The sequence below is a fragment of the Desmodus rotundus genome, chromosome 9 (genome assembly GCF_022682495.2).
Source record: "Desmodus rotundus isolate HL8 chromosome 9, HLdesRot8A.1, whole genome shotgun sequence".
NCBI classification, from domain to species: domain Eukaryota; kingdom Metazoa; phylum Chordata; class Mammalia; order Chiroptera; family Phyllostomidae; genus Desmodus; species Desmodus rotundus.
Window position 1 is genome coordinate 47,835,362 of NC_071395.1, and position 22,990 is coordinate 47,858,351.

Here is a 22,990-nt window from a genome sequence, read left to right on the forward strand (position 1 = left end):
GGTTACCCCGTAGCGGGAGCCAGCCCAGAGAACAAGCGAACACAAACACTCCAGATGTGATGCTCAGTCATATGGATAGTATGGGCATTTTTTCATGCTAGTAAAGATCTATATCAAGAAGTTTTAACTTGTGATCAGCCGTGGACGGACTTCAGAAACAGCACAGTATCATGCGTATATGCATTTTTGTGAATTGAAGATACACCACATTTTTCACATTAACAGGTGAACCGGAACAAGTTGATGAATCTGTATTGTCACTTTTTAATGACTGCATGTGACTCTGGTGTGGATGTATGGTAACTTACTGAAGCCAGACTATGGAGTCTCTTGGGTTGGCTCCATTCTAAACAACTTTTAAAAGTGTTGTAGTACGTAGTAGTGTATATAGCAGTATGTAACATAACTTAATATATAGCACAAGTAATGCCTGTTTGTGGTTCATAGGGTACGTGAATGTCTTGCACGAGATGGGCAGCAATTTGAACATTTCACCTAAAATATCATATGGTGTGCTTGAGCCTAATATTGTTATGTTACAGAATTACATGCTTATGGTTTTATAATAAAAGAGTTTGTAATAAAAAGGGGGTGTTATTTGTGCCAGACCCTGTATATAGATCTTGTGGTTAATTAAGGGTGCACATTTAATACAGGTTGTTCCTCAGTTGCCTCCCACAAAGATTGTACACCCATGACCACCACATTCATGATTCATTTCGTAGTGTTTCAAATGCATTTATCTGAGACTGAAAATTTAAGCATCACAGGGCCTCACCCAGGCTCATTTCAGGGAGCCAGTCAGAATCCACTGGTCAAAAGAAAGCAGTAGAGGCTGCTTCAGTGATGGTCTTTAAGGACTTGGAAATAAGACTTAAACAAGTTATCTGCATACCCCTGGGCAAGATGAACTTGCTGAAGAGACCTACCTAAGGAGCAAAACTGGAAAGAAGTTTAAAACCACATGCATGCCTGCTTGGCCCTGCAAATATGCTGTGAAGAATGTATCCCAAATCAGAAGTGTGTTACCCTGTGCACTGTGAACTGCTCCCAGGGTTTAATGGTAGTGCTTCCTTGTAACGGAACACTACACCACCTTGTACATGGACACGCACAGTCAAGGGAAAATGTTTAATGACATGGGGAAATGTTTCTGGCCGATTTTGTTAAAGCGTATTACAATATGCAGCCCTTTCTGGGTGGCTCTGTTGGTTGGATTGTGTCCCATACACCAAAAGGCTGCGAGTTCTATCCCCAGTTAGGACACATACGTAGGTTATAGGTTTGATCCCTGGTCAGGGTGCATATGAGAGGCAATTAATGTTTCTTTCACACACTGATATATTTCTTCTCTCTCTCCCCCTTCCTTCCTCTCTCTCAAATCAAGCATGTCCTCAGGTGAGATTTTAGAAAAATAATATATACACTGTAATTCAAGTGTTTTTTACAAAATGTATGTATATCCTGCCCCTTCCCCAGATGCAACTGCTGTGTTTCTTCTGTAGCTTCAGAGATAAACTGTTTGTATTCACAAGCACACTTATGTATCTCGATATATTTTGGAAATTTTTCCCTCTATACAGATCTTTCTCATTATTTTTGACATTGTAGCTTTAACAATTTTTTCAAACTTAAACAAATATAAACAAAAGTTATTTAAAAAGTAGGGAGTTAGAAGAAATCCAGGCCCAATGTCCAGGTCTGTAGTCTCAATAAAGCCAGAGCTTGGTGTGGCTGTCACCTCATTGCAGTAACTGAGCCCCATGTGTTCAACTAGTCTCAAGCCACAGTAGGAGCAATGATACGGGAACAAAGGTCCTGTCCTATGCCGGAGCACAGAGCATTCCTTGGGCTTGATCACATCACCAAGCAAACCTCCGGTCACACAAGAGTTGCCCTGAGACCAATAGGTATTCCAGTGTCTTGAGTAGGAGTTCAGACTCTGATGTCTGAAAAGTCAGGCCATCACTAAACCTGGTCCTTGTATGGCAGTGACCATATCCCAGATCAGAGCTGCTTGAGGCCCCACTGGAATTGCAGTGGCAGACCGCAAAGCCTCTTGGGTCAGCCAGACATGAGGGCTCCCTCACGATCTCACCGTAGTAACATGGTCCAGGTAAGTAAAGTGACAGGATACACCCTTGATTGCACCAGCTCCTCTTAGGGGTATATGACAAAGGTGGAGAAAAAAGCTCACTGTTGAGGCTTCTGTTCTGGGCAGAGGGCCCTGGGCTTGGAGTCAGAACTGCTGGGTTCCAGGCCTGCTCCATGGGCTAAACTTTTATTTCCCTCTATAAAATAGGGCTGATATATCTCACTTGGGTTCTGGTGGTTAGATGAGGCATGTATAATACAAAATGTGCAAGAATTACCTTGTGAATTATAAATACAAGTCAAAATATTCCCATATGCCCCTCAAATAATTACCTGGCACTTTCCTTCACATTTTTTTCATGCACCTTTAACATAGCACCTGTGTACTACTTAGTGTGATGCTTCTATAAATTAGATGGAGGATTCTGAGGGTCAGCTTGTGTATCTCAGTTTCCTGAATTTGACACAAATTAAATGCTCAGTAAATCATTGAACAGAAGGTTTATGAATTAAAAAGATGTGGGTAGTTGTTTTAGCAGAAACATACCCTTTGAAGAGTGAAGAAATGAGTCAGTGTAGTCAAGCTGCTAAATTACTCAAGTAGGCTGAGGCATGAGGAAACAGTTCTATTCTTGCTTTAACTAGGGGAGAACTTCCACTTTTAGACTTTTCAGTTGTGCATCAACGCCTGGAGATGAATAAATTCCCATAGATAACCCTTTGAAAGGCGTAGTGAAGAATGAAGCACGTGGGAAAACTTACATCCATTGTCCAGACCACACGACTTCTGGAACGTTACCATCACACACCAGTCCAGATGCTTAGAAGGCAGGACCGGTTCTTTTCAAGAATACTTTTTACTGTAAGAACTTTTTCTTTCTTCTTTGGAACACTCTGGGTCGTGCCTAGCTGTATTTCCCATTTGCAAATCCTAAGACACTACAGATCTTAGTCGTTTATTTCTAGCCAAAGCCTCCAGAGCCTCTTGTGAGCAGTTGACACCTTTAACTGCAATTGAAGAGAACAGTTTCTAAGTCATGTGGAGGAAATGGGCTTTGGAAGCAGATGTAAGTAGTTGTGTGATCCCAGACAAGAGACTTCACCCCAGTACACAGCTCCTCTGACTTACAGGTCAAAGAGCCAGCCTCTTAAGAATTCACCCCCTTGGGCCTCATTTTCATCTATAAAGTAATAACACAAAAGGACAAGAATTGTGTGTGAAAAACCACCATGTCTGGCACGCAGAAGGTATTACTCCTCAGAAATACGCTCTATAAGCACAAGCTGCCACAACATTCTTGGGTTTTCCATGTTCTGCTGTTCAGTAAAGGCATGCCATTAACTGTTATGCTGTGATTTCTATAGTTTTACTATCTTATGAATTCACAAATCACAGGTCCTAAATTTGACTTAGGTAAAAAACGTGTGGAATACTCCGGATAGGAGAACCAGGTCAGTTGCTCTTTCTACCTCTCGTTCGCCCTGTTGCTGGGCACACTGAAGACGGGGTCACTCAGAAAGAAACCCTCAGTGACAAACTGGGACCAGGCTCGACTCCCTGGACACCGTCATTTATTTTTGGTAAAATGCCATCAATGAACATACAGTGTCATTCCCACCGAATGGTCTATAGCATTTAAGTTTAAAAATCAGGTGGCAATTAAAAAAAAGAATTCACAATTTCCAGATCCTTTAATAATTTAATGTTCTCTGCCCTTAAGGCTGTTAGACCCTTAACAATCAGGTATGGATGGTTCCGTCCCAGCGGTAATAAAAGGGCCTGTTGCATAATGTATGCCAAATACATAGCAAAATTCAGAAATTCCAAGTGCTTCTTCACTGGAACATTTTCTGGCTTCTCTCCTTTGTAATAGGGATTTTGCTTTCCCTATGACGAGTGACTTAAAATATGGTGCTTAAAAATTCTACACCAAGTCTCAACACAGTGATCAAAACACCATTCAAAAATGCCCTCTGAGCCTCAGGTCCCCCTTCTGTGAAATGAAGGAGTGGGGTTAGTGTCGCAGGCCGACCACACCACAGATGGATGAACTGAACCTGCTGCCACAGAGCCCCGTGGTGAGTGTGAGGAGAACAGCTGCAAGTGTGAACATGGGAGTGCAGGGCGGGGGTGGCAGACCAGGCCATTAAGTGGCCCGAAAACCAGCCTTCATGGTGCTGGTCTCAGCTCTGACCCATCAAGTCTCAAAAGTATGCCTTTTGTCTTTTCACTTGATGACTTGGTCTAATATGATTGTCTCATTTATTCCAGTGTGTGTACTTACTGTACATTTATGTACAGAATTAAATATCCCATTTATCAATTTATAAACCATAATAAAACCAGTCATTCCCCCTCACCAGCAGATCTTGCACTGGGAAAAGAAACCAAACTAATATACAAATTTCAGCAATATTGGCAATTTCATTAAACCCGAGGGGAGGCACAATTCATTTTGGAGTTCAATGATATGTTCAAGGAGTTAGTTACTCTAATCGTAAAGACAAGCACTGTAATATCTTTGCAGTGCAAAATTATCCCCATTTGTGACTCAACAGAAAAAAATTCAGCTGTAGGCCTGACTGCCTCTGGAAGGCGGGCAGTGAGCTCACCACCAGCGACACCCTTCAGGGACTGCCATTTGGGTTTCACATAGCGATCACCTCGACACTTGGGGCCAAAGTAATTAGAAAGCAAGTGAACAGCAGACAACAAACAGGGACTCCTGAGGCTGGTGGTCGTAACCTCACAGGCGAGAGGGCATCTGAGACTCCTCCAGGAGTGGCGCAATGTGAGCGGACAAAATGGAACCTCTTAAATACAAAATTCCAATGATGAAAAACAAACCAAGAGTCAAGCATAAGCTACATTACTTCCTCTCTGAGCAGGAAAATGTCTCTCACGAGGAGGTAAAGGATGACCGCTGTCCCATCTGTTGGGGATAGTGCTAAAAGAAGAAAGCGGCCATCAACAAAGACCCCACCAGCCTAGCCAGTGATCCCTTCTGGGATGGAGGACTCAGTCCTTCACGATGCCAGGAAAGACAGAGACCCCACCCAACCTCGGCACACAGGTCATCTTGACACGAACCTGCCAGAAGCCACTTTTTCCTGATCAAAGCATCTGATCTCACAAAGCAGGTCCTAGCTTGGTGCTTGCCTCTTTCCCCTCCCCCAGGACATGATTCAGACCCAGTGCAACCGTTGCAAGAACAGGCCATGGACGTGAAGCACTCTGCTCTTGTCTGTCACACAAACTGTCGACATGATATTCTTGATTCATTCTGTTTTCAGTGATTGTGGTCATCTGAGAGGGGCTTCCCAACACCTCATTATTTCCTACCAAATGTTGGTACGTGTCAAGATAGGCATCAGCAGTGGGAACTTTTCTTGCTTTCAAACATTTAAAAACAAAAGGGTTTTCAATCTATAAGTCAGTCCTTATGCATCCCCTCCTGGGGACCAAGGCATAAATACACACAACTATAAAACATTCCCTACAAAAAGGAGAGATCTTCCTGACATTACCATCTCCCCGACATCCTGTGAAGTCATCACAGCAGTGAAGACCCACCAGAAAAGACAAAAAAGACAGAACTAGAGCTCGGAACACTGAACATGATTTCCTAACGATCCCTCTCCCAGCCCTGCAGTCTCTTCCTCCTCCCTGCTCTGAGAAGAGAGTGCCCTGCTCCACTCTTCCCTCTGGACCCCAGCACACAGCTCCACTGACTGACAGGTCAAAGAGTCGGCCTCTAAGAATTCAGTGCTAACTGCAATAGCTGTTCACTTGGGAGTGCTTGCTGGTAACTGCAAAGAGCCATGGGGCTGATGGGGAAACTGAGTCCACCTTGCCCACGCCAGGGTCTGTATCCACAACAATTCCACCTTCCCAGAGGGTCATCTGGAAATGCTACCTGGGAAGCAGAACGAGAATTCTGAAATACATGACTTGGGGAGTGAGTCCACACAGAAAAATAAAACATGGCCAAGATATGCGCAGTGCTGACGCCCTCAGATGACAGCCTCCAGGAAGGAAGAGCATGAAACACGAGTGGCGGTCCTCACTGCAGGGAGAGCATCCCAGTACTCCACGGGGCCGAGAACCCCAGGGTCCTCTGAGGGTTGTGCACTGTCCCTCGGTTGGGCTTACATTCACTGGTTGTCAGACGTTTCTGGTACTGCTTGGGACTGGGGTGGGGGGAGTTGCAGAAAGGCCCCCCCCCCCCATCCTCTAGGCTCTACACATCATAGCGGTTCAAACTGTATGAGTTTGGGTAGCTCTGCCGGCTGTACTGGAAGTGGTCTGTTAAAACGTTGTTGCGGCCATATTGATAGTCTCCATGCTGGGGGAAGAGGGCGCCATTGTGGGGCTTCTTCAGGGGGCTCCGGTGGTGCTCCTTACTGCTCAGGTCCCCTGTCGTGATGGGGAGGAGGTGCTTCTGTGCTTGCTGATTCGCATCGTACTTGGTCTGCAGGGTCGAGAGAGCGGTGGGACACTTGGCTCCTTCCCCAGGACATGCACATGAGACGAAGGGGAGCTCAAGATTCACAGCCAAGCAGCCCTTCAAGGCCAATGTTAAGTGTTGACCCACACAGGGCTAGACATGGCCAGTGAACAGTTAACGGACTGGCCTTCCCTGTTGGCCATTCTCTGTCCTACAGGGGCCTAAAAAGGGCCTACGTCAGGAGACAGTGAAATCCCAACAAAGCCCCAGTAGACCCGAGAGCCGTGGCTGGAGCGAGGTAAAGGCCAGAGTCACCCATGTAGGAAAAGAAAGGCCAGGATGGGAGGGGCTGTGCCAAGACCATAGACCAGTCTGACAAAGGTGGGAACTAGAACCTGGGCCTCTTGGCTTCTGGTGAGGCCCCTTCTTTTCCCCCCTCCACCATCTTTTGGTGCCTCCCTGGGGATTGAGGAGACAGACAGCCTCCTCCACCCCCGACTTACCTTGTTGTACAGGAAGACCCCCAGGATGGCTGTCATCATGCCCAGGACATTGGTGCTGGTGACTGGGTTCCGCAACATGATCAGGGACACCGTGATGACCATGATTCTCTTGGTGGCATTGGCAACTGAGTAGCTCAAAGGGCTTATGAGGTTGAGGATGCTGAAGGCAATGACATTCTGGGCAAAGTTACAGAAGCCGCTGACAGCCAGAAGCAGGAGCGTCCAGGGCCACTGGGACACGTAGGTCTACAGATGGGAGCAAGACAGCACCGCGGTCACACACCTGTCCTGGCAGAGGCTGGGGGTACAGAGTGGTGTATTGGGGTCATTCAGTGGGGAGCAGACCCAAGTGGGTTCTATCTAGTGTGATACACAGCCTCTAACCCTCACGACACTGCACGACACAACAGTCATCACCATCACCACCATCGCCGTCTTAAACATTACCATCATCATCACAATTACCACCAACCATCCTCATTACTGCCATCAACACTACCACCACCACCTTCCCTGTCTGCTGAGAAAGTGGAGGTGTGGAGATGGGAAGTCAGGTGTCCAAAGGGCGCAGAGCGTGGTGTGAGCCAAAGCCTTCATCATCCCTGTATAGCGAGGGCCTGGGCTCTGGGGTAAGCACAGTAAGGTCTGCTTACTGGACATGGTCTCAGCCTAATCGGGCTCCTATAACAGACACCACAGGCTGGGGGCTTAAAAACAACAGACATTTATTTAATTCTGGAGGCTGGAAGTCTAAGATCAAGGAGATTCCATGTCTGGCACGGGCTTCTGGGTTTATAGGTGGTGTTTCCTCATGGAGTTCTCAAGTGGTGGAAGAGATAAGGGTGCTCTCTGGGGCCCCTTTAGGGCACTGATCCCACTGATAAGGGTTCCACTGTCCCCATGATCTAGTCACGTCCCAAAGGCCCCACCCCCTAATACCATCCCACTGGGGGGTTGGGTTTCAACATGTAGATTCTGGGGGGACACCAACATTCAGACCATAGCAATGATGATGCATTCTACAATGCACCCGGGTCCTGGGAAGGCTGCCCGAGTTTAAGAAAAACCTGATGGGTGGGAGGGGGAGCTAGAGGCCCTGGGCCTGCCCCATCACTGGAAGCCCCAGGCAGCTGCTTGACCTCTCTGGTCGTGGTTTCTTGTCTCTGCAACAGGGAATGATGCCCGCTGAGCCTACACAATGCCACTGCTGTGGGGATCAAATGTGGTCATGGTTCCCAAAGTGGTTTGAAACGATTCTAAGCCAAACATGAGAAGGTGACGTATCATCGAAACTGCGCGCAGATTAAGGAGGCCTAGCAGTCGATAACTCACAACTAGCACACATGTATGTGTATCACAGAACCCCCTAAAGATCCCAGGCTGACCCTCAGACAGCAGAACGGGGGAGAACTAGGTAGGCCCTGCTGTGGCCAGGCGGCAGGAGACACCCAGCACCAAATATTCATTGATTTGTATCTATTCAGGGCTGGATGCCAAAAAGCACACAGCACGGCCTCCACACTTCCCCACCCTCTGTAGTCCCTCCTCAGCACCAGTCCTCCAGGCTGAGGAACCACAAGGCTATACAGGTGGGGCTGCCAGGCCAGTGAACGAGCTCTGGAGTTGGCACGCCAGCCATGGACAGCCCCGGCTGTGGCCCGGACAGCAGTGCTGGGACAGCGCTGTGTCCCAGTGCGCCAAGGGCAGAGCAGTCTCCAGACCCAGCGAGGCTCCATCAGGCAGCAAAGCCACAGCTGCTGAGTGGCAGCTACTGTCTGCAGGCCACTTCCCCGGCCACACTGGCCTTGGCTGTGGGAGGACACAGCTGGCTCCCCCAGCACAGTGGCCCTGCCAGGATGGGAATGGGAGCAGTCTTAGGATGGCTGCTTGATTCCATCTCACCACCTTCTTGAGAGGGAGGGATCACGTGGTCCTCTCAAAGGTGCGCCAGACACACTTAGGGGACTTGCACAAGGTCACACAGACATTTGCTCCCAGTTGGGGTGACGGCTCCTGTAAGGCCCCGTACAGTACTGTGTGCTCCTAGGGCTGCTGTTAGAATGCACAGGGTGATCTCGAGAAGAAAACTGAAAAAATGTCCTCAATACAAGAAAAAGCAAGAGAAGAGATGAGAGCAAAGCCTACACATACATGTTTGTGCACATATATACACAAGGCACCAAAGAGCTGCAACAGGGCGGTGCAAGAGAACCGACACTCAACCTACTGACAATGTAATGCGGCCAGAGAAAGGAGACAGAGAGGCCTAAGATGTCCACATGGAGTGATCTCCAGGACGTGTTACTTTTCTAAATACCTAAGAAGTCACTTCTTGTGCGAGGAGGAGGGAAGTTATGGATATATCTTTGAATAAACCTTGCCACATCATTTGGCTTTGGAAATACAAAGATTTGACATATTCAGTGGGGGCGGAAGAAAGCAATGCCTAAAAACTGAAAAGAAACACAAGTAAAGGAACCCAATTACACAAGTTGCTGACACAGGCGCATTATGAAAACAGCCCTTAGAACACAGTATTTCAACTGTATAGCAAGTCCTCAACGTCATCGACAGGTTCGGAGACTTTAAGTGAAAAGACATTAACGAGGGTTAAGCTCTAACAGTAGCAATGCTGTAACGAAACGACATTATTCAAGGACCTGCTGTACATTTTTCATGGAACACATTCTAAGGACAAGCAGAGCTGCACAGAAATCTTAAAACTTTTCTCATCGCCCCTGGGGATCCCTCCTCTGGAGCAGCTGCATGTGTGTACAGTAGAGTCCTGTACGTGAATAAGTGGAGTAGGGTCAGCCAACAGAAAGTGGTGCAAGGAACCAAGCGTTTTAGAAAAGATACAAATAAAAACATTTAAGCAGTAATAAGTTCTGTGATGTTAAATGGGAATTGGAAAGTTGGTATGAACTCTCCTTCCTGCCCCCAAATGCTTCTTTCCTGGGTGTTTCTCTGCAAAGGCTCAGAAGCAATGATGACCCAACAGCAGGGAGCACACCTGGTGCTGGGTCGTGTTTCTAAACACCGCTCTCCCCAAAAGCAGCCTGGGTCCCCGAGGAGCGGCCCGCGGCAGGCCTGGGGCGGGAGGTGCACAGATGGAGGAGGAAGTTGTGGTGGGCCCAAAGCCGCTGATGGACGTGTGCTGTCAGGGGGGCAGGGAGCCAACAGGATGGGCTCCATCAGGCCAAGGCAGGCTAATTTGAATATGAAAACAGTAATATGTACAACTGGCATGACTTCGTAATAACACTAAAACACATAAAAGAACTCTCCTTCACCCCCCAAAAAGGGAAAAAACCCTTAACTTACTGGTTAATATTTGCAGTCAACACTAACTCTTCACTCTGAAAAGGGTAACTGAAAGGAAAGAGAAGCACTGAACGGCCTCTCGTGCACTGCACTTCAAGGTAACAGGCTGGTCCTGGTTCATGATGAAAACTTATTCACAGAGAAATCACAGCCAGTCAAGTGTGGAAGGGAAGTGAGAACATGGAGCCCAGTGTCTTATCTGGTAATGGGAGACAAGCTCCACTGCATCCACAGGTGGTGCTAAGGTTTGAAGACCAATGTCAAGAATCCAGTCAGATCCCATTAAGCCCTAATAAACATCCCCTCCTTCTCCCTAACTCAGGCCGGGAAGAACCGCACACGCCTCCTCTTCTCACTGCCGGCTGCAGTAGTTTCTAGGGTACTCTCTGGAGGCCGGCCTGGCACAGGTGGTGGGAAGATGCTATTCCTGCGCTCAGAGAGCTATGGCTACCCCTGGAGTACATGGAAACATGTACAGAAACGACACCAAGAAAGGAAATGAGCACAGTTTAAAAAGTCAAAGTGACATCTGAACCAGGTTATCAGGACAGAAAAGTCCCCCATGCTGGCAGTTTTTTTCTTTCATGCCACTGGTGCAAACGTGACTGCCATCAGCAGCGGGGATCTAGCACGCTAGAGAAGGAAATGCAAAGGAAGCCGACTTGACTTCCTTGACTGCACACAACCTGAGTCCTGACAGAGCTGCGTATTCAAAGACCGGGCCATCAGAGGCCCTAAGTGCCCCCAAGTCAACACAGAGGCGTAACTCCCTGGCAAAGCACCTACTTTTTTTTTTTTTAATTTTAAAATTATTTTATTGTTGTTCAATTACAGTTGTCTGCATTTTCTCCCCACCCATCTACCCCACCCCACCCAAACCCACCTCCCTCCCCTGCTTCCACCCTCCCCCTTGGTTTTGTCCATGTGTCCTTTATAGTAGTTCCTGAAACAAAGCACCTACTTTGGAACCAGTCAAGAAAAGGGATGTGTTCTCGGTGCTAACCAACTCACCAGGTCACTGCTGACTAGGAAAGTCGAGAGGTCCACGAGGACCCACGTGGGGATCATGAAGAAGACGGCATGGCAGCCCAGGATGTTCAGCAGCCGCAGATGGTGGATCCGTGAGTCTCTCAATACCTGAAAAGAGAAAATCTCTTTAAGGGCCTATTGACACTGTAAGTGGCAAGGACTCCAGTTACCCAGTTCCAAACACAGTGACTGTACATTAACACTGACATCCGACCTTGACTGCCAAACCTGCAAGTGTTCATGTGATGAGACACACAGCTCATTCCTGAAACAAACAATGTTTTACATACAAAAGACCTAGTAAAGAAAACAAACAAAAAACCCAGCAACAATCAATGCTGGTGAAGCTGCAGTGAAACAGGCACTCTGACATCCACTAAATTAGTGTATCCCTGTTTTTGCATACAACCAGGTAAAGTATGTCAAGAACCATAAAGATCTGCTATTTTCTGACTCAAGAACTATATGCCAATCATAAGGAAGTAACCTGAGAGAAAAACAGTATAAATTATTGCACTACTTACAATGAATAGTTGGAAATAACCTGCATTTGCATTAATTGTGGTACCTGAAAAGTGTGATTGTTACAGAAGTTAAAAGCCGTGATTTTTAATAATGCAGGAGAATGAGATGTTACAACAGTAAATGAACAAAGCAAAATTGTAAAATGTATGTATAATATTACAACTCTAAAAACTGTGCAAGGAATATCCCTAGCATTACTAGTTCTCTTTAGGGCATGGTACTGGGCCTTCACTCAACAGGGTGGAAACCCCTGGGCAGGTGGGTAGGTCTCTTTCCTCTTCATCTCTAGCACCTACTGTAGTACCTGGCATATAGTAGGTGCTCAATTCTGATTTTTTTCACTAAGCTTTTCTCTATTTTTTTCACACTGAGCACATGCTAACTGTATAATAAAAAAACCAATCTCTTGGCGTGCTCTTTCTCACACCTGTACCTTTCCCCACCCCCCCCAGGGGCTCTCACACACACAGGCTCTCCCCACCCCTCTCTTTGGAGCACACCCATGCCTTGCCCCTCTTTTCCCCTCATGGCAAGCCCCTGTGCTCTCTCCCTCTCTCCTAAGCTCCAAGGGCCCTGCTTCTGCTTCTGTAACTTGCTTCCTGAGCCCATGCAGCCCAGCTGGTTCACTTTTTCTACCTCTGTGACTTTCCGAATAAATTTCACTTGTATTTGAAAATAAATTAATTAATTACTTAAAAACAAACAAACAAACAATCCCCGCCCTGGCTGGTCTGGCTTAGTTGGTTGGGCATTGTCCCTGCAAAATGAGAGGTTGAAAGTTTGGTTCCCGACCAAGGCACATGCCTGGGTTGTAGGTTCAGTCCCCGGTCCAGGCATGTATGAGAGGCCACTCATTGATGTCTCTCTCCTCCCTTCCCCTCTCTCTAAACATAAATAAGTAAATTATAAAAACCCCATAATCTCTTTTAAAAAATTAAACAACAAATAGAAAACCAGCAGAATGACAACACAATTTTTTCTGCTCCAACACCAAAGAAATCCCTACTTGTCCACATTTTCAAATGCCACCCGCGTGCCCCCCAAACACCAAGCATACCATAGATGGTGCCCTAATACCTTTTTAGAGAAAATATTCTGAAGTGAGAAGCACAGTGTGGCAGCAAGAGCACTGATGAGCCCCCACATGTCGAACGACAACTCGGTGACGGTGGCCAGCAGGACGCCGCTGATGATGGGGATGAGTGACAAGTACACCTGTGGAAGGAGAGCGGGAAGGGCTGATGGTGGGCCGGAGTGGGGCTGGGCAGCCCAACAGACGCAGGGGAAAGCCCCAGCTGCTCTCTCCGCCCTCACCAGAGAGACATGACCTGCCCCTTCGGACAAGTGTTAGTTGTGACAGTAACACTGGGAGTTGGGGGAAGGCGCATGGTTATCAGAGTACCTGGGGTAGGGCTCTGTCACTGTGGGCAGCCCTACTTCTTACACTATCACTCCCATTAACAGCCCCTGCTCAGGGCCGCAAACTGGGGCTGCTCCTCACAGATTTATTTAGCTGCTGCCTCCAACACACCAGGGTTTGAAATTCTGATCTTCCACAAGGCTGGCAGGGTCCCTTTTCCAACATGCATTTACCACTGGCTAGAATATTCCCCCAAATGCCTTCTCTAACTGGAGAGCTCCTACCCCTTCAGGCCTCAGTTCACACACCATTCAAGAGGAGAACTTTCGGCACTCACCTTCCTGCACCCCTCTACCCTGTCAGGTTCCTCTGCTGGGTGTTGCTGGGCGCAGAGTTCTCCACCACTAGAAGTCTATGTTACACTGTCTGTGTCCCTGCACTCCTTTAGGGCAGGTTCTTCTTCACTGCTCTATCCTGGTGCTCGGCACACACCAGGCACCTAGTAACTGCTGGCTGAGGGAATAGGAGGCCTTCCACAACGTCCAAGCTTTCCAGGGCCTGGTGCATGGAATGGCTCCTGAGCTCTGCTGGCTCAATGGCTTCCAATTTCCGGAGAAATGGAATCCATTCCTGATGTTTAGCTCTTCTGACTCCCAGCTCATCTCTCTCCTCCAAAGAACACACTTAAAGTACTGTGGAGATTTTAGGAGGGGGTGGTGAGGCCCTGCCACCCCTCCCCCCAGGGCAGAGCAAGGCTCTGAATTCCAGCTTCCCCACTACTGGCTATGGCCCTCAGTCACGTGACCCCCCTTACCTGTCCAATTTTCTCCCCTGAGACCTGCAATGACCTGCCTTATCTTCCTTATCTTCCTCACAGGGTGGATCCATACTTATTCCCTCATTATTAGACTCCTGCCCCAGTCATTCCCTTCTGTTTCCTCCCTGGGTGAAGTTTCCGGCTCCTTGCCCAAGCTGGGTCCAATGTCCTGTACCACGGGGAAACCTGATAAACACGTTGTGATATCGGGTGATGCAGCTGCACACCTCCCGGGCAACTCCGACTCAGGAGACAAGTCACACCTGACATAACTCTGGAGGCAGGCAGCAGAGCACACCCAGGTTTTGCAGGGGAAAAGGCTGAAATAAAAAAATCAGCCAGAGGTGGCCCAGTTTCTATAGGCTGATCCAGGGCACTGCTGCTCTGAGTTACATAAAATACAGAATGCCAGAAACCAACCACGAAGAAAAGAGGAGCTCTGTCCAGCATGAAATGGATTCCAGCTGGGAAAACAGGAGTCCTACTTTCACTTAAAGACATGGGCAAGGCTGTCTCTGGCTAAAGCCACAGCTTCTCTCGCCCCAAGCCAGGAAATATCCTGGCTTGGCATATTGAACAGACACTGGATTGTGCCCAAAGCATCTTCCTTATGCAGTCCTGGATTCTGTGTGTTATTTTAACTTCCATTCTCAATTCTTGGCTGCTCTTATTTCGAATACATTGATGAATTTTGCCAAAATCAGACACCTTTGACTAGCATCTCACTTCTGACCCCAGAAACCTCCAAACTAACCACACTGTTTCTTGCAAAGAAACGAAACGCCATTCCAGCACAAAGTCAGAAATTCTATCCTGGGTCTCACTGGAGGAGGATGAGTGCCTGGCTAAGATGGGACCAAGTCATCATATAGCAGATACTCTGGGTAGGGAATCAAAACAAGAAGGACAATGGGACCAGAGAGGGAGGGCAGCGTCTATGAGACCGCATAGGACAGACAAGTCAGGAACACACACCCCTTTCACCACTGCCCCCAGAGTGATTTGAGAAAGTTAGCAGCAAAAGGGCCACCAGAGGCATCTAAGCTAATTTCCTTATTTGACAGGAAGCCAGGCAGCCTGCAGGCCAGGAGTGTGGACCACGTCACCAGCTGGGCAAGTTCCGGGAAACCCTTGGCGTCCCCACCTGCCCAGAGCCCTCCTGGGTTACCTTTGTGCTCTGCTTCTCTTTCATGATGATCCGGGACAGGAGGACCACCCAGATGGGCATGGTGGCCTTGACTGCAAAGAGAAGCAGGGGGCGCTAAGGTGGCCGCCCTAGACCCGGGATCCACCCTGGGAGCCTGTACCCACTCGTCCGAGGGTTGGGACAGCTTGGCAGGCCCTCAAACCTCTTCAGCCCTTCTCTTTCTATAGGGCTCCCCCCTAACCCAACAGTTGTGGTCCGGCCTGCTAGGCTCTCAGCTCCCTTCTCAGCCCCAACCCCCTCTTAGACACCAGTGCTTGTCCCACCCCTGCTAACAGCCTTGGCGACTGCCAGCCCAGCGTTCCAGGTGGGACACCACTCCACGACCGGTCGCGGCACCCACCGGTGTGCGCGTAGGACACTGGCACCTTCCAGATACTGACGTGCGCCGACACGGACGCGAAGTACTTGCCGAAGGCGAGCGGCAGCACGTAGCGTGGGTAGAAGCGCGGCGGCAGCAGCGGGCCGGACGACGGCTGTGGGCCGGGCCCGGAGCCCGAGACGGGCGGCGCAGGGGGTACGCGCCAAGCGCGCAGCAGCGGTGGAAGTCCCGCGCACAGCGCCAGGATGTGGCATAGCGATACGGTCACGGGGAACGGGAAGGCGCTCAGGATCACCTTGTTGACTACATTGCCACCAGCGCTCAGCGCGTACCACAGCAGGCACAACGCCGCCACCCGTGCGCCCTCGCGCGCCCCGCCGCCGCCGCCGCCGCCCGCCGCGCCGGGGCCCCCCGCGCCGGGCGCCGCCGCCATCCTACCCCAGTGGCCACCCCTTCCCGCCCGTTCGACGGCTCGACGCGGAGCTGGGGCGGGGACGACAGGGGTGGGCACACCAGCCAACGCCGCTCCCCATAGGTCGTCGCCTCGCGTCACCGCCGCGCCCGCCAACACGTAGCGAGCGCAGGACCCGCCTCTCCACGAGTGGGCTTCCGGTGGAGGGCAGGACCTATCCCGGAAGCGGAAGGCGGCGCTGATCGGGACGGAGCAGGGTCTGTAGAACGGTGAGCTGGCCGTGGAACCGAGAACAGGAGCCCGAGTGGAAAGGGTGGGCGCGCGAAAATCTCGCGACGCCGGAGTGTATGAGCCGGCCGCTTAGCTCGGGGGCCACTCCTCGACATCCGCGTTATACCGGCGCCCTCAACCAGATTCCTGTTGGGCGGGCGAGCGGCGGATAACGAGGGTGAAGACCAAATTGTGAAAAGCTAAATCCTTTCTGCAAACTAGGAGCTGACTCCCGTGGCCGGTCTTCGGGAGCACGTCCTGGGAACTGGCGCAACGTGCTCTGTGCAGTAGGTATGACCCTCTCCATTTCACGGACGGACAAACCGAAGCTCAGACATGGTAGCCTCCTAGGGCACTCTCTCCAGGGCTCTGTGGGAGAGAAGTGCCGCGCGCCCTGGCTGCTGATGCCCCAGCAGCGGAGGACAAGAGGTGTTTTCAGCAAGATGATCATGCATTACTTAAAGGACTCTCTCATTTGTCCCCAAAATCATGTACTAACAACTTTTGGGGGGAAAGGGTGTTGAAATTCTTTTAGTGTCCTTGGCAAACTAGAAAGTGGCAATCCTTTCATCTCCAAAATGTTGAAGGGAAACCTTAGCTTAAACTTGGTCTCAAAGGTAATCGGTATCTACCCTGGGACTTACTGGATACTCAAACAGGAGAGGTGGTCCCTGCAGTGGGACAGGGATCAGAGGGACCTGTCCCAAAACCCACGTCTAAGGAGAGGAGATACTCATTGGACACCAGCCTGAATCCTAATGTCTCCCAGCGGTGCAGACCATCTTTTGTCACAGAGTAATGTCACTTCCTCAGACACCAGCATGGCAACAGGGCTGGCCACACTGAGGGTGGAAAAACAGGCACAGTGGAATTCAGGAAGTAGTTATTCCACAGCACAATGGTTCCAGAGGTACTTTTTAAAACTTTTAGTCTTCACTACTGTGGAGTAAGCACTTACATCTCCCAAATAGGGACATGCACACAGGAGTAAAGTGAGCCACACAGCTGGTAAATGGCAGAGCTGGAGTTCAACCTGACTGTCCTCAAAACCACTTCACCCACTGTCCATCCTTTTGCGGGTCGGTGTGTCCTGCACGAAGGCTATTTCAGGTATCACCACTGGCTCTGAAACTATTGTTCTGGATGGACTTAATGTATTTGGACCTCTTGGTTCGTCCAGTGGGGTTTGCCCCTCTTAAAGGGTAGCTGCTTCCTGATCTGTGAAATTTAAGTAGCTATGTCCAAGATGACCTATTCTGGAGTGAAAAAACTAGAAAACAAAGTCAGCGTATGGTTCCAGGGACAAGGGCAGAGAATTAAATTATAGCTTTATAGTCAAGGGAGAAAAGATTTTTTTAAAAAAAAGAAAAAGGCAGCACCAGCCAGATCTAAGCTCCTGACCTGTGTGGGGAGTTGGCAGGCCCGGGCCAGGGCCAAGAGGAAAGCTGCTAGACAGGGCTCTGTACCATGCCATGTGAGAACTACAAATGTTTTAGGGGATAAAACAGATTACACAGCCTTCTTGGGAGGGCTTCTCTCTTGGGCAGGTGAGCCTGGATGGATAGGGTAACATTCCTTGATGTGGACCCTTGGTCTGTCACCCAGTTAGTAGTAGGGAGTTGGGAGGCAACACGTGGCCTAAAATGAATGAAAGGTAGGTGGTCAGTGTTCATGAGGAACACTAACAGGCTGACTCAGTCACTTTGCCTGCCTACTGCCCTGCAGTCTTGCTGTGGGGCCCAAACTGTGGACACATGGTCCAGGTTTTCTTGGCTTATGTAGAATCCATGAAAAGCTAATCTGGCTGTAAGGGAACAATTAGAAATGATTCTCAGACTGGTTTGTGCAAATGTTTTTTTTTTTTTTATTTCCACATTTATATCACAAGGTGTCCACTTACTGGACCATATAGCAAAGTTGCTCCCTTCTGCATCCTGAGAACACAGAAGTCTAGGTACTGTACATTCACTAAGGCTCCTTGTTTTTGCAAATCGCGTTATGACAATAACCATAAGGCAAACGAATCTAAAGGAATGGTCATGAGTGTTTCCAGCGCACAGACAGGTCTCCTTGCCAACAGTACAGCTTTACACACCAGTAGCACCTGCGGGAACTTTGTGTTTTGGGGATGGGACCCTAGAAAGACGGAGTTTTCTAGACATGTGCAGGAAAGGGAATATGAAAAGGAAAATTATTTGGCTGGTGGTAAGATGGAAGAGGATGATAAAATAAACTCTAGAAAACTCAAACTTTTGCAGCATTTCTTTAAAAACTGGGTTTGAACTGAAAACAGATACTAATGTGTGGATGCCCATGGAGTGTGGGTCAAACTGACCAGCCAGGAGGTCCGCTTGATGCCAACAGAAGCTTCTGGCACCAAGATGGAAACACTTGGCCGGGCGAGGTGCAGAGGCCTTGGGACTGCCCACTGCCTCAGACACTCAGGGCCAAATCAGAGAACAGAAAATGCAGAGAGATGAGATGCGTGCTTCTGTTGCTGTTTTAAAGGTAATGTCTCCCACAGGTTTTCTGTGCCTGCCTACAACTGAGGTCCCAGCTCATGGGTGCTGGGACATGTCTGCACCTCTACTGGGCTGGGGGACTGATGCTTTTTATAGCTGGTTTGCTATAGAGTTCTGAACTCACTTTGCCGGCCTTCCTTCCATGTGGTCCTTCCTTTGTAATATTGTTAGTAAACTGGTAGCAGCATTTCACAAAAGAAGGAAAATTTTGAGGGAAGAGCTCGGAGAGACCTCTAGACCCCTGCCCCTCCCTTCTGCCTCAGCTGGGCTCCAAACCAGTGGAGGCTTCCAGGCCCGGCCACCCTCCTGCTAACTGCAAGGTGGGAATGCACTTAGAGGCTGTGGGGCCAGTCAGTCTAAGCAGACATAAGGCAGAATGTTCAACCGCCCGTCATCACCGTGCGGGTCGAGCGATATGCACTGCGTCCAGTCATACCAGTTACCCTGTGTGTCCTGACACCCGTTCACCCCTGGCCACTGGTGGGCCTGGATTCTGTCCAGATCGTCCTGTGTGACCTGGCGGCTCAGCCCTGGGAGGTCAGTGGGTGAGCCTGGAGGCAGTAGCACATGTGGCGTCCTGGCCCCACGCCGGGTGCTCTCCTCCTGCTTCAGGTACTCAGACATGAAGTGGTGGGCCCCTGGGGTCTGTGCGCCTGATGAAGAGAGTAGGCTGCTCTGTCGGCTTAGGTAGGACTGAATGATCTCATTGCGTGACAGCTCTTTCCAGTTCGTCTGCTCAAAGGGGCTTTGGAGGCTGGCCTTGGCCTCGGGTTTGTCCAGCTCTGTCCTGGGCTGCTCCGTGTGCACAGGGCTGTCAGCCCGCACTGGCTCTTTCTGGGTCAGAGGTCTGATCTGTCTTGTCATGGGGTCAAAAGTGAGCTTCCGCTCTTTTAACCGGACAGGCTTGACGCCCGCCTCAGCCACTTGGCCATCCAAGTTCACGGTGTAGTCACGAGGCCGGTACCTCTTCTTCTTTTTGCTGTCCGAGCCACCAGGGGAGGCCGTGTCACTGTCTGCCCTGGAGGAGTCCGGGGAAAAGCCAGCCCGGGGCAGGACAGGCTCAGCCGGTGGCAGCCCTGCCTTACAGCCTGGCCCAGAGAGCCGCTGGTGACCCTCAGGCTGCTCCAGCCAGTGCACAGGGCTCTCAGCGGCACTGGGCAACAGCTCAAGCCGCCGCACAGGGGGTGTGGATGGCTGGGCCAGTGGTAGAGGTGATGGCACCTGCGTGACATCTAGTGACTGGGGCCGAGGCAAGGGGCTGGGCACAGAGCCCTTGGGTGTGTATGGGCTCCGCTGCCGGGCAAAGGAGCCCTCATGCCGTGAGTTCCGGGGACTGAAGGAGCAATGTGGAGGTCCCTTGGGGTGGGGGGGTCCGGGGGTCTCGTCTGCCCTGTCCAGCTGCTGCAGCACTGCAGCCTTGCTCTGTAAGCAGGGCCCAGGGGGCTTGCCCAGTCCTGGGGAGCTGGTATGCGGCCTCACGGCATTGATGGGGATCTTGCCGCTGTGCTTGTCATTCTCACCCTGCTCCAGGCGGCTACTCTCCGGGCCCACGTGCCTGCTGCTGTCCAGGGCACCCAGGAAGCTCTCGGGGCTTCCACCTATCCCATTGGTGGGGAGAGGTGATGAGTTGGGGACCAGGGAGTCATGGCTTGCTTTGGAGACCTTGGGAGGTGGCCCAGGGTGGCCAAGGTCACGCTGATCCCCCCGGCGCTTGCGACTGCCCAGCCTGTCCAGCCGCTGCCCAGGTAGTCTCTGGATGTCGTTGCGGTTCTTCAGGTCATGGATGCTCTTGGGTGCGCCGGCCACCCCCACCTCTGGCCGGCAGTTGTGGGCACCCCCATTAGCGGAGCCAGGAGCACCTGCCAGCCCCCGCAGTGCCGCCTCATTCTGGTGCACAGGCTCAATGAGCTTCTGCCAGCTCCGCAGCAGCTTCTTGGCCCGCTTGGCGAGCTCCTCATTCTTGGTCTTTTTGCGGACGTCGTTGATGAGCTTTCCAAGTCGCGTCTCCTACAATCAGAGAGAGACCATGACACCCTGTGACCCCTAAACCCCAGACACAAAACCCACAGGAAAAATGGGTCCTTTGTGACATCTAAATTCTCAAATCCAGTCCTCAGACCCTAGGGTCTCAGGCCAAAGGCAGCATTCTCAGAAGCACCATTCTGTAGGCTGCTGACTCCAAGGCCACTTTGTTATGGAAGTTTTTAGGGCGAGAGCACTGTGGCAAAGGCAACAGCAAACGAAGAGCCCAGGGCCTGTGTCACTCACTGCAGCCTCCCCGAGGAACCCCTCTCACCTCCAAGTTGCAGAGCATCCTGCAGAGGATGCAGCTCCAGCTCTGGGACTGACTACCCACCCCAGGCTCTCGCAGTGCCCATGGAAAGATGATATTCTTGAGCATGTACTGCAGGCTGGGGACACTCACCTCTAGTGCCTCTTTGGTAATGGGGTATTTCTCCAGGCTGGAGATGACTTCCAGCACCGCCACCATGTTCCGGATCTGTAAGACAAGAGCCATTCATCACATCCCTGCCCTTCTAGCCCGCTCCACCTCTCCCACACCAAGAGCCAGTGGAGCTGGCATCACTGAAGCCCCCGTCCCCACACCTGCTCCAGGGGCCGACATGGCACTCACCCTCCCATCCACACACATGCCCACATGCCTGAGTGGCTATTAGACAACTGAAACTCATGACGTTTATGAAACAAGATCTGCCCTTGACCCAGGAGACGCACTCTACTCTGCCATCTGATAGGGTGCAAGGATAAAGTGTTTATTAAATAAAATGCACCAAGATTAAAAGATCTATATACAATAATCCAACAGATTTGGCTACATTACCAAGACCTTTAGAAGTCATCCAAAGACACCATAAAGTGAGCAGAAAGTCACAAGGTGGGAGACGACAGAAGCCACAGGGCCCCAAGGATCCAAATCTGGACCATACGGAGACCCTGGGCAAAATGCAGTAGGTCGCAGCACCAGGGCTCAAGTCTCCTAGTAATCAGGAGGTGCAGGCTGAACCCTTAAGTGGACACACTGCACGCACCCACTGGCAGAAACAGTACCTGACAATCCAGGGAATCCAGGGAATTCTTGGCACACCCGACTGGGGAACAATGGGCTTTGTCCAGTACAAATCTATGTGTGTATCTTATTACCAAGCAATTAAGCCCCTTTATGATACCTGCTGCAAGCCAGACCCTACTCTACTAATACCTGTTTCCATGTGTTACCACCTTGTTCAGTGGTCACATCAATCCCAGGGTAGGTACTAGCATTATTCCATTTTACAGACAAGAGATGACACGGAAAGTTCAAACGTTATGTTCAGATGTTATGATGACACCACTGTCCTTTAGGAATTGAAGAAACAGAATGAGAAATTCAAGAGCCATAGAAATAAGCAAACCATAGCTTTTGTGCACCAACAAGATGGAGCTCAAACCACGGGGAGGGAAGCATGGCATAAAATATATATGGCCAATTCCACTTACACCAAGCACTACAACAGCATATTCAAAATGAACCACAGACCTCAATGAGAGAGAAAACTCTCATGCTTCTACAAGAAACAAGAGAAGATCTTTGCTACCTTCAGGTAAACAACGAGTTCTTAGGAGTCTCAAAGCACTAACTAGCCAAGAAAAAATATGGACAAACTGGAAAATGGCTTCATAAAAATTAAGAACTCGAGTTTAATACAAGACACTGTTGATGAAGAGGCAAGCCTTGCTAGGGAATATATGTTGACAAAACATTCCCTCTGAAGGATTTGGACACAGGAGAAGTAAAGAACTCCTACCCTGACTGGTGTGGCTCAGTGCGTTGGGCATCAGCCCACAAACTGAAAAGCTGCCAGTTCGAAACCCCGTCAGGGCACAATGCCTGGGTTGCGGGCTAGGTCCTGGTTGGGGGCATGCGAGAGGCAACCAATAGATGTTTCTCTTGCAATTAGATATTTCTCTCTCTCCCTCCCTTCCCCTCACTCTAAAAATAAATAAAACCTCCTGTAGCCCCACAAATCCAGCAGCTACAGATTTCTAGTAGGCGGGTTTCTAGTGGGCAGACTGGCTGGAAGGGAGAGCCCATGCCCAGTGTAAGCCCCCCGTCCCCTCTGAAATCACAGCAAGCATATCACCCCCCACAAACACACACA

The 22,990-nt window shown here is 50.0% G+C and overlaps 2 protein-coding genes across 4 annotated transcripts in view; both read right to left on the reverse strand.

Annotated features, from left to right (window-relative positions):
* Positions 1-3,649: 3,649 nt before the first annotated feature.
* Positions 3,650-16,102, reverse strand: SLC35E1 (solute carrier family 35 member E1). Its single transcript, XM_024560690.3, has 6 exons — positions 15,648-16,102; positions 15,269-15,339; positions 13,001-13,138; positions 11,381-11,506; positions 7,046-7,291; positions 3,650-6,566 (listed from the first exon to the last, which is right to left on the reverse strand). Exons 1-6 carry the CDS (start codon positions 16,057-16,059, stop codon positions 6,336-6,338), a joined length of 1,224 nt encoding a protein of 407 aa, XP_024416458.2. The 5' UTR covers positions 16,060-16,102; the 3' UTR covers positions 3,650-6,335.
* Positions 16,103-18,085: 1,983 nt separating this feature from the next.
* Positions 18,086-22,990, reverse strand: part of MED26 (mediator complex subunit 26) — a 42,373-nt gene continuing 37,468 nt past the window's right edge. For 2 of the 3 annotated variants that reach the window (XM_024560729.4, XM_045195623.2), the window contains 2 exons: positions 21,256-21,330; positions 18,086-20,837 (listed from right to left, as the gene is read on the reverse strand). In XM_024560729.4, coding sequence (XP_024416497.1) covers positions 19,182-20,837; positions 21,256-21,330 — 1,731 coding nt within the window. In that variant the 3' untranslated portion in view covers positions 18,086-19,181. The remainder of the gene's footprint in view (positions 20,838-21,255; positions 21,331-22,990) is intronic. The other variant, XM_024560728.4, reaches the window with a different exon arrangement.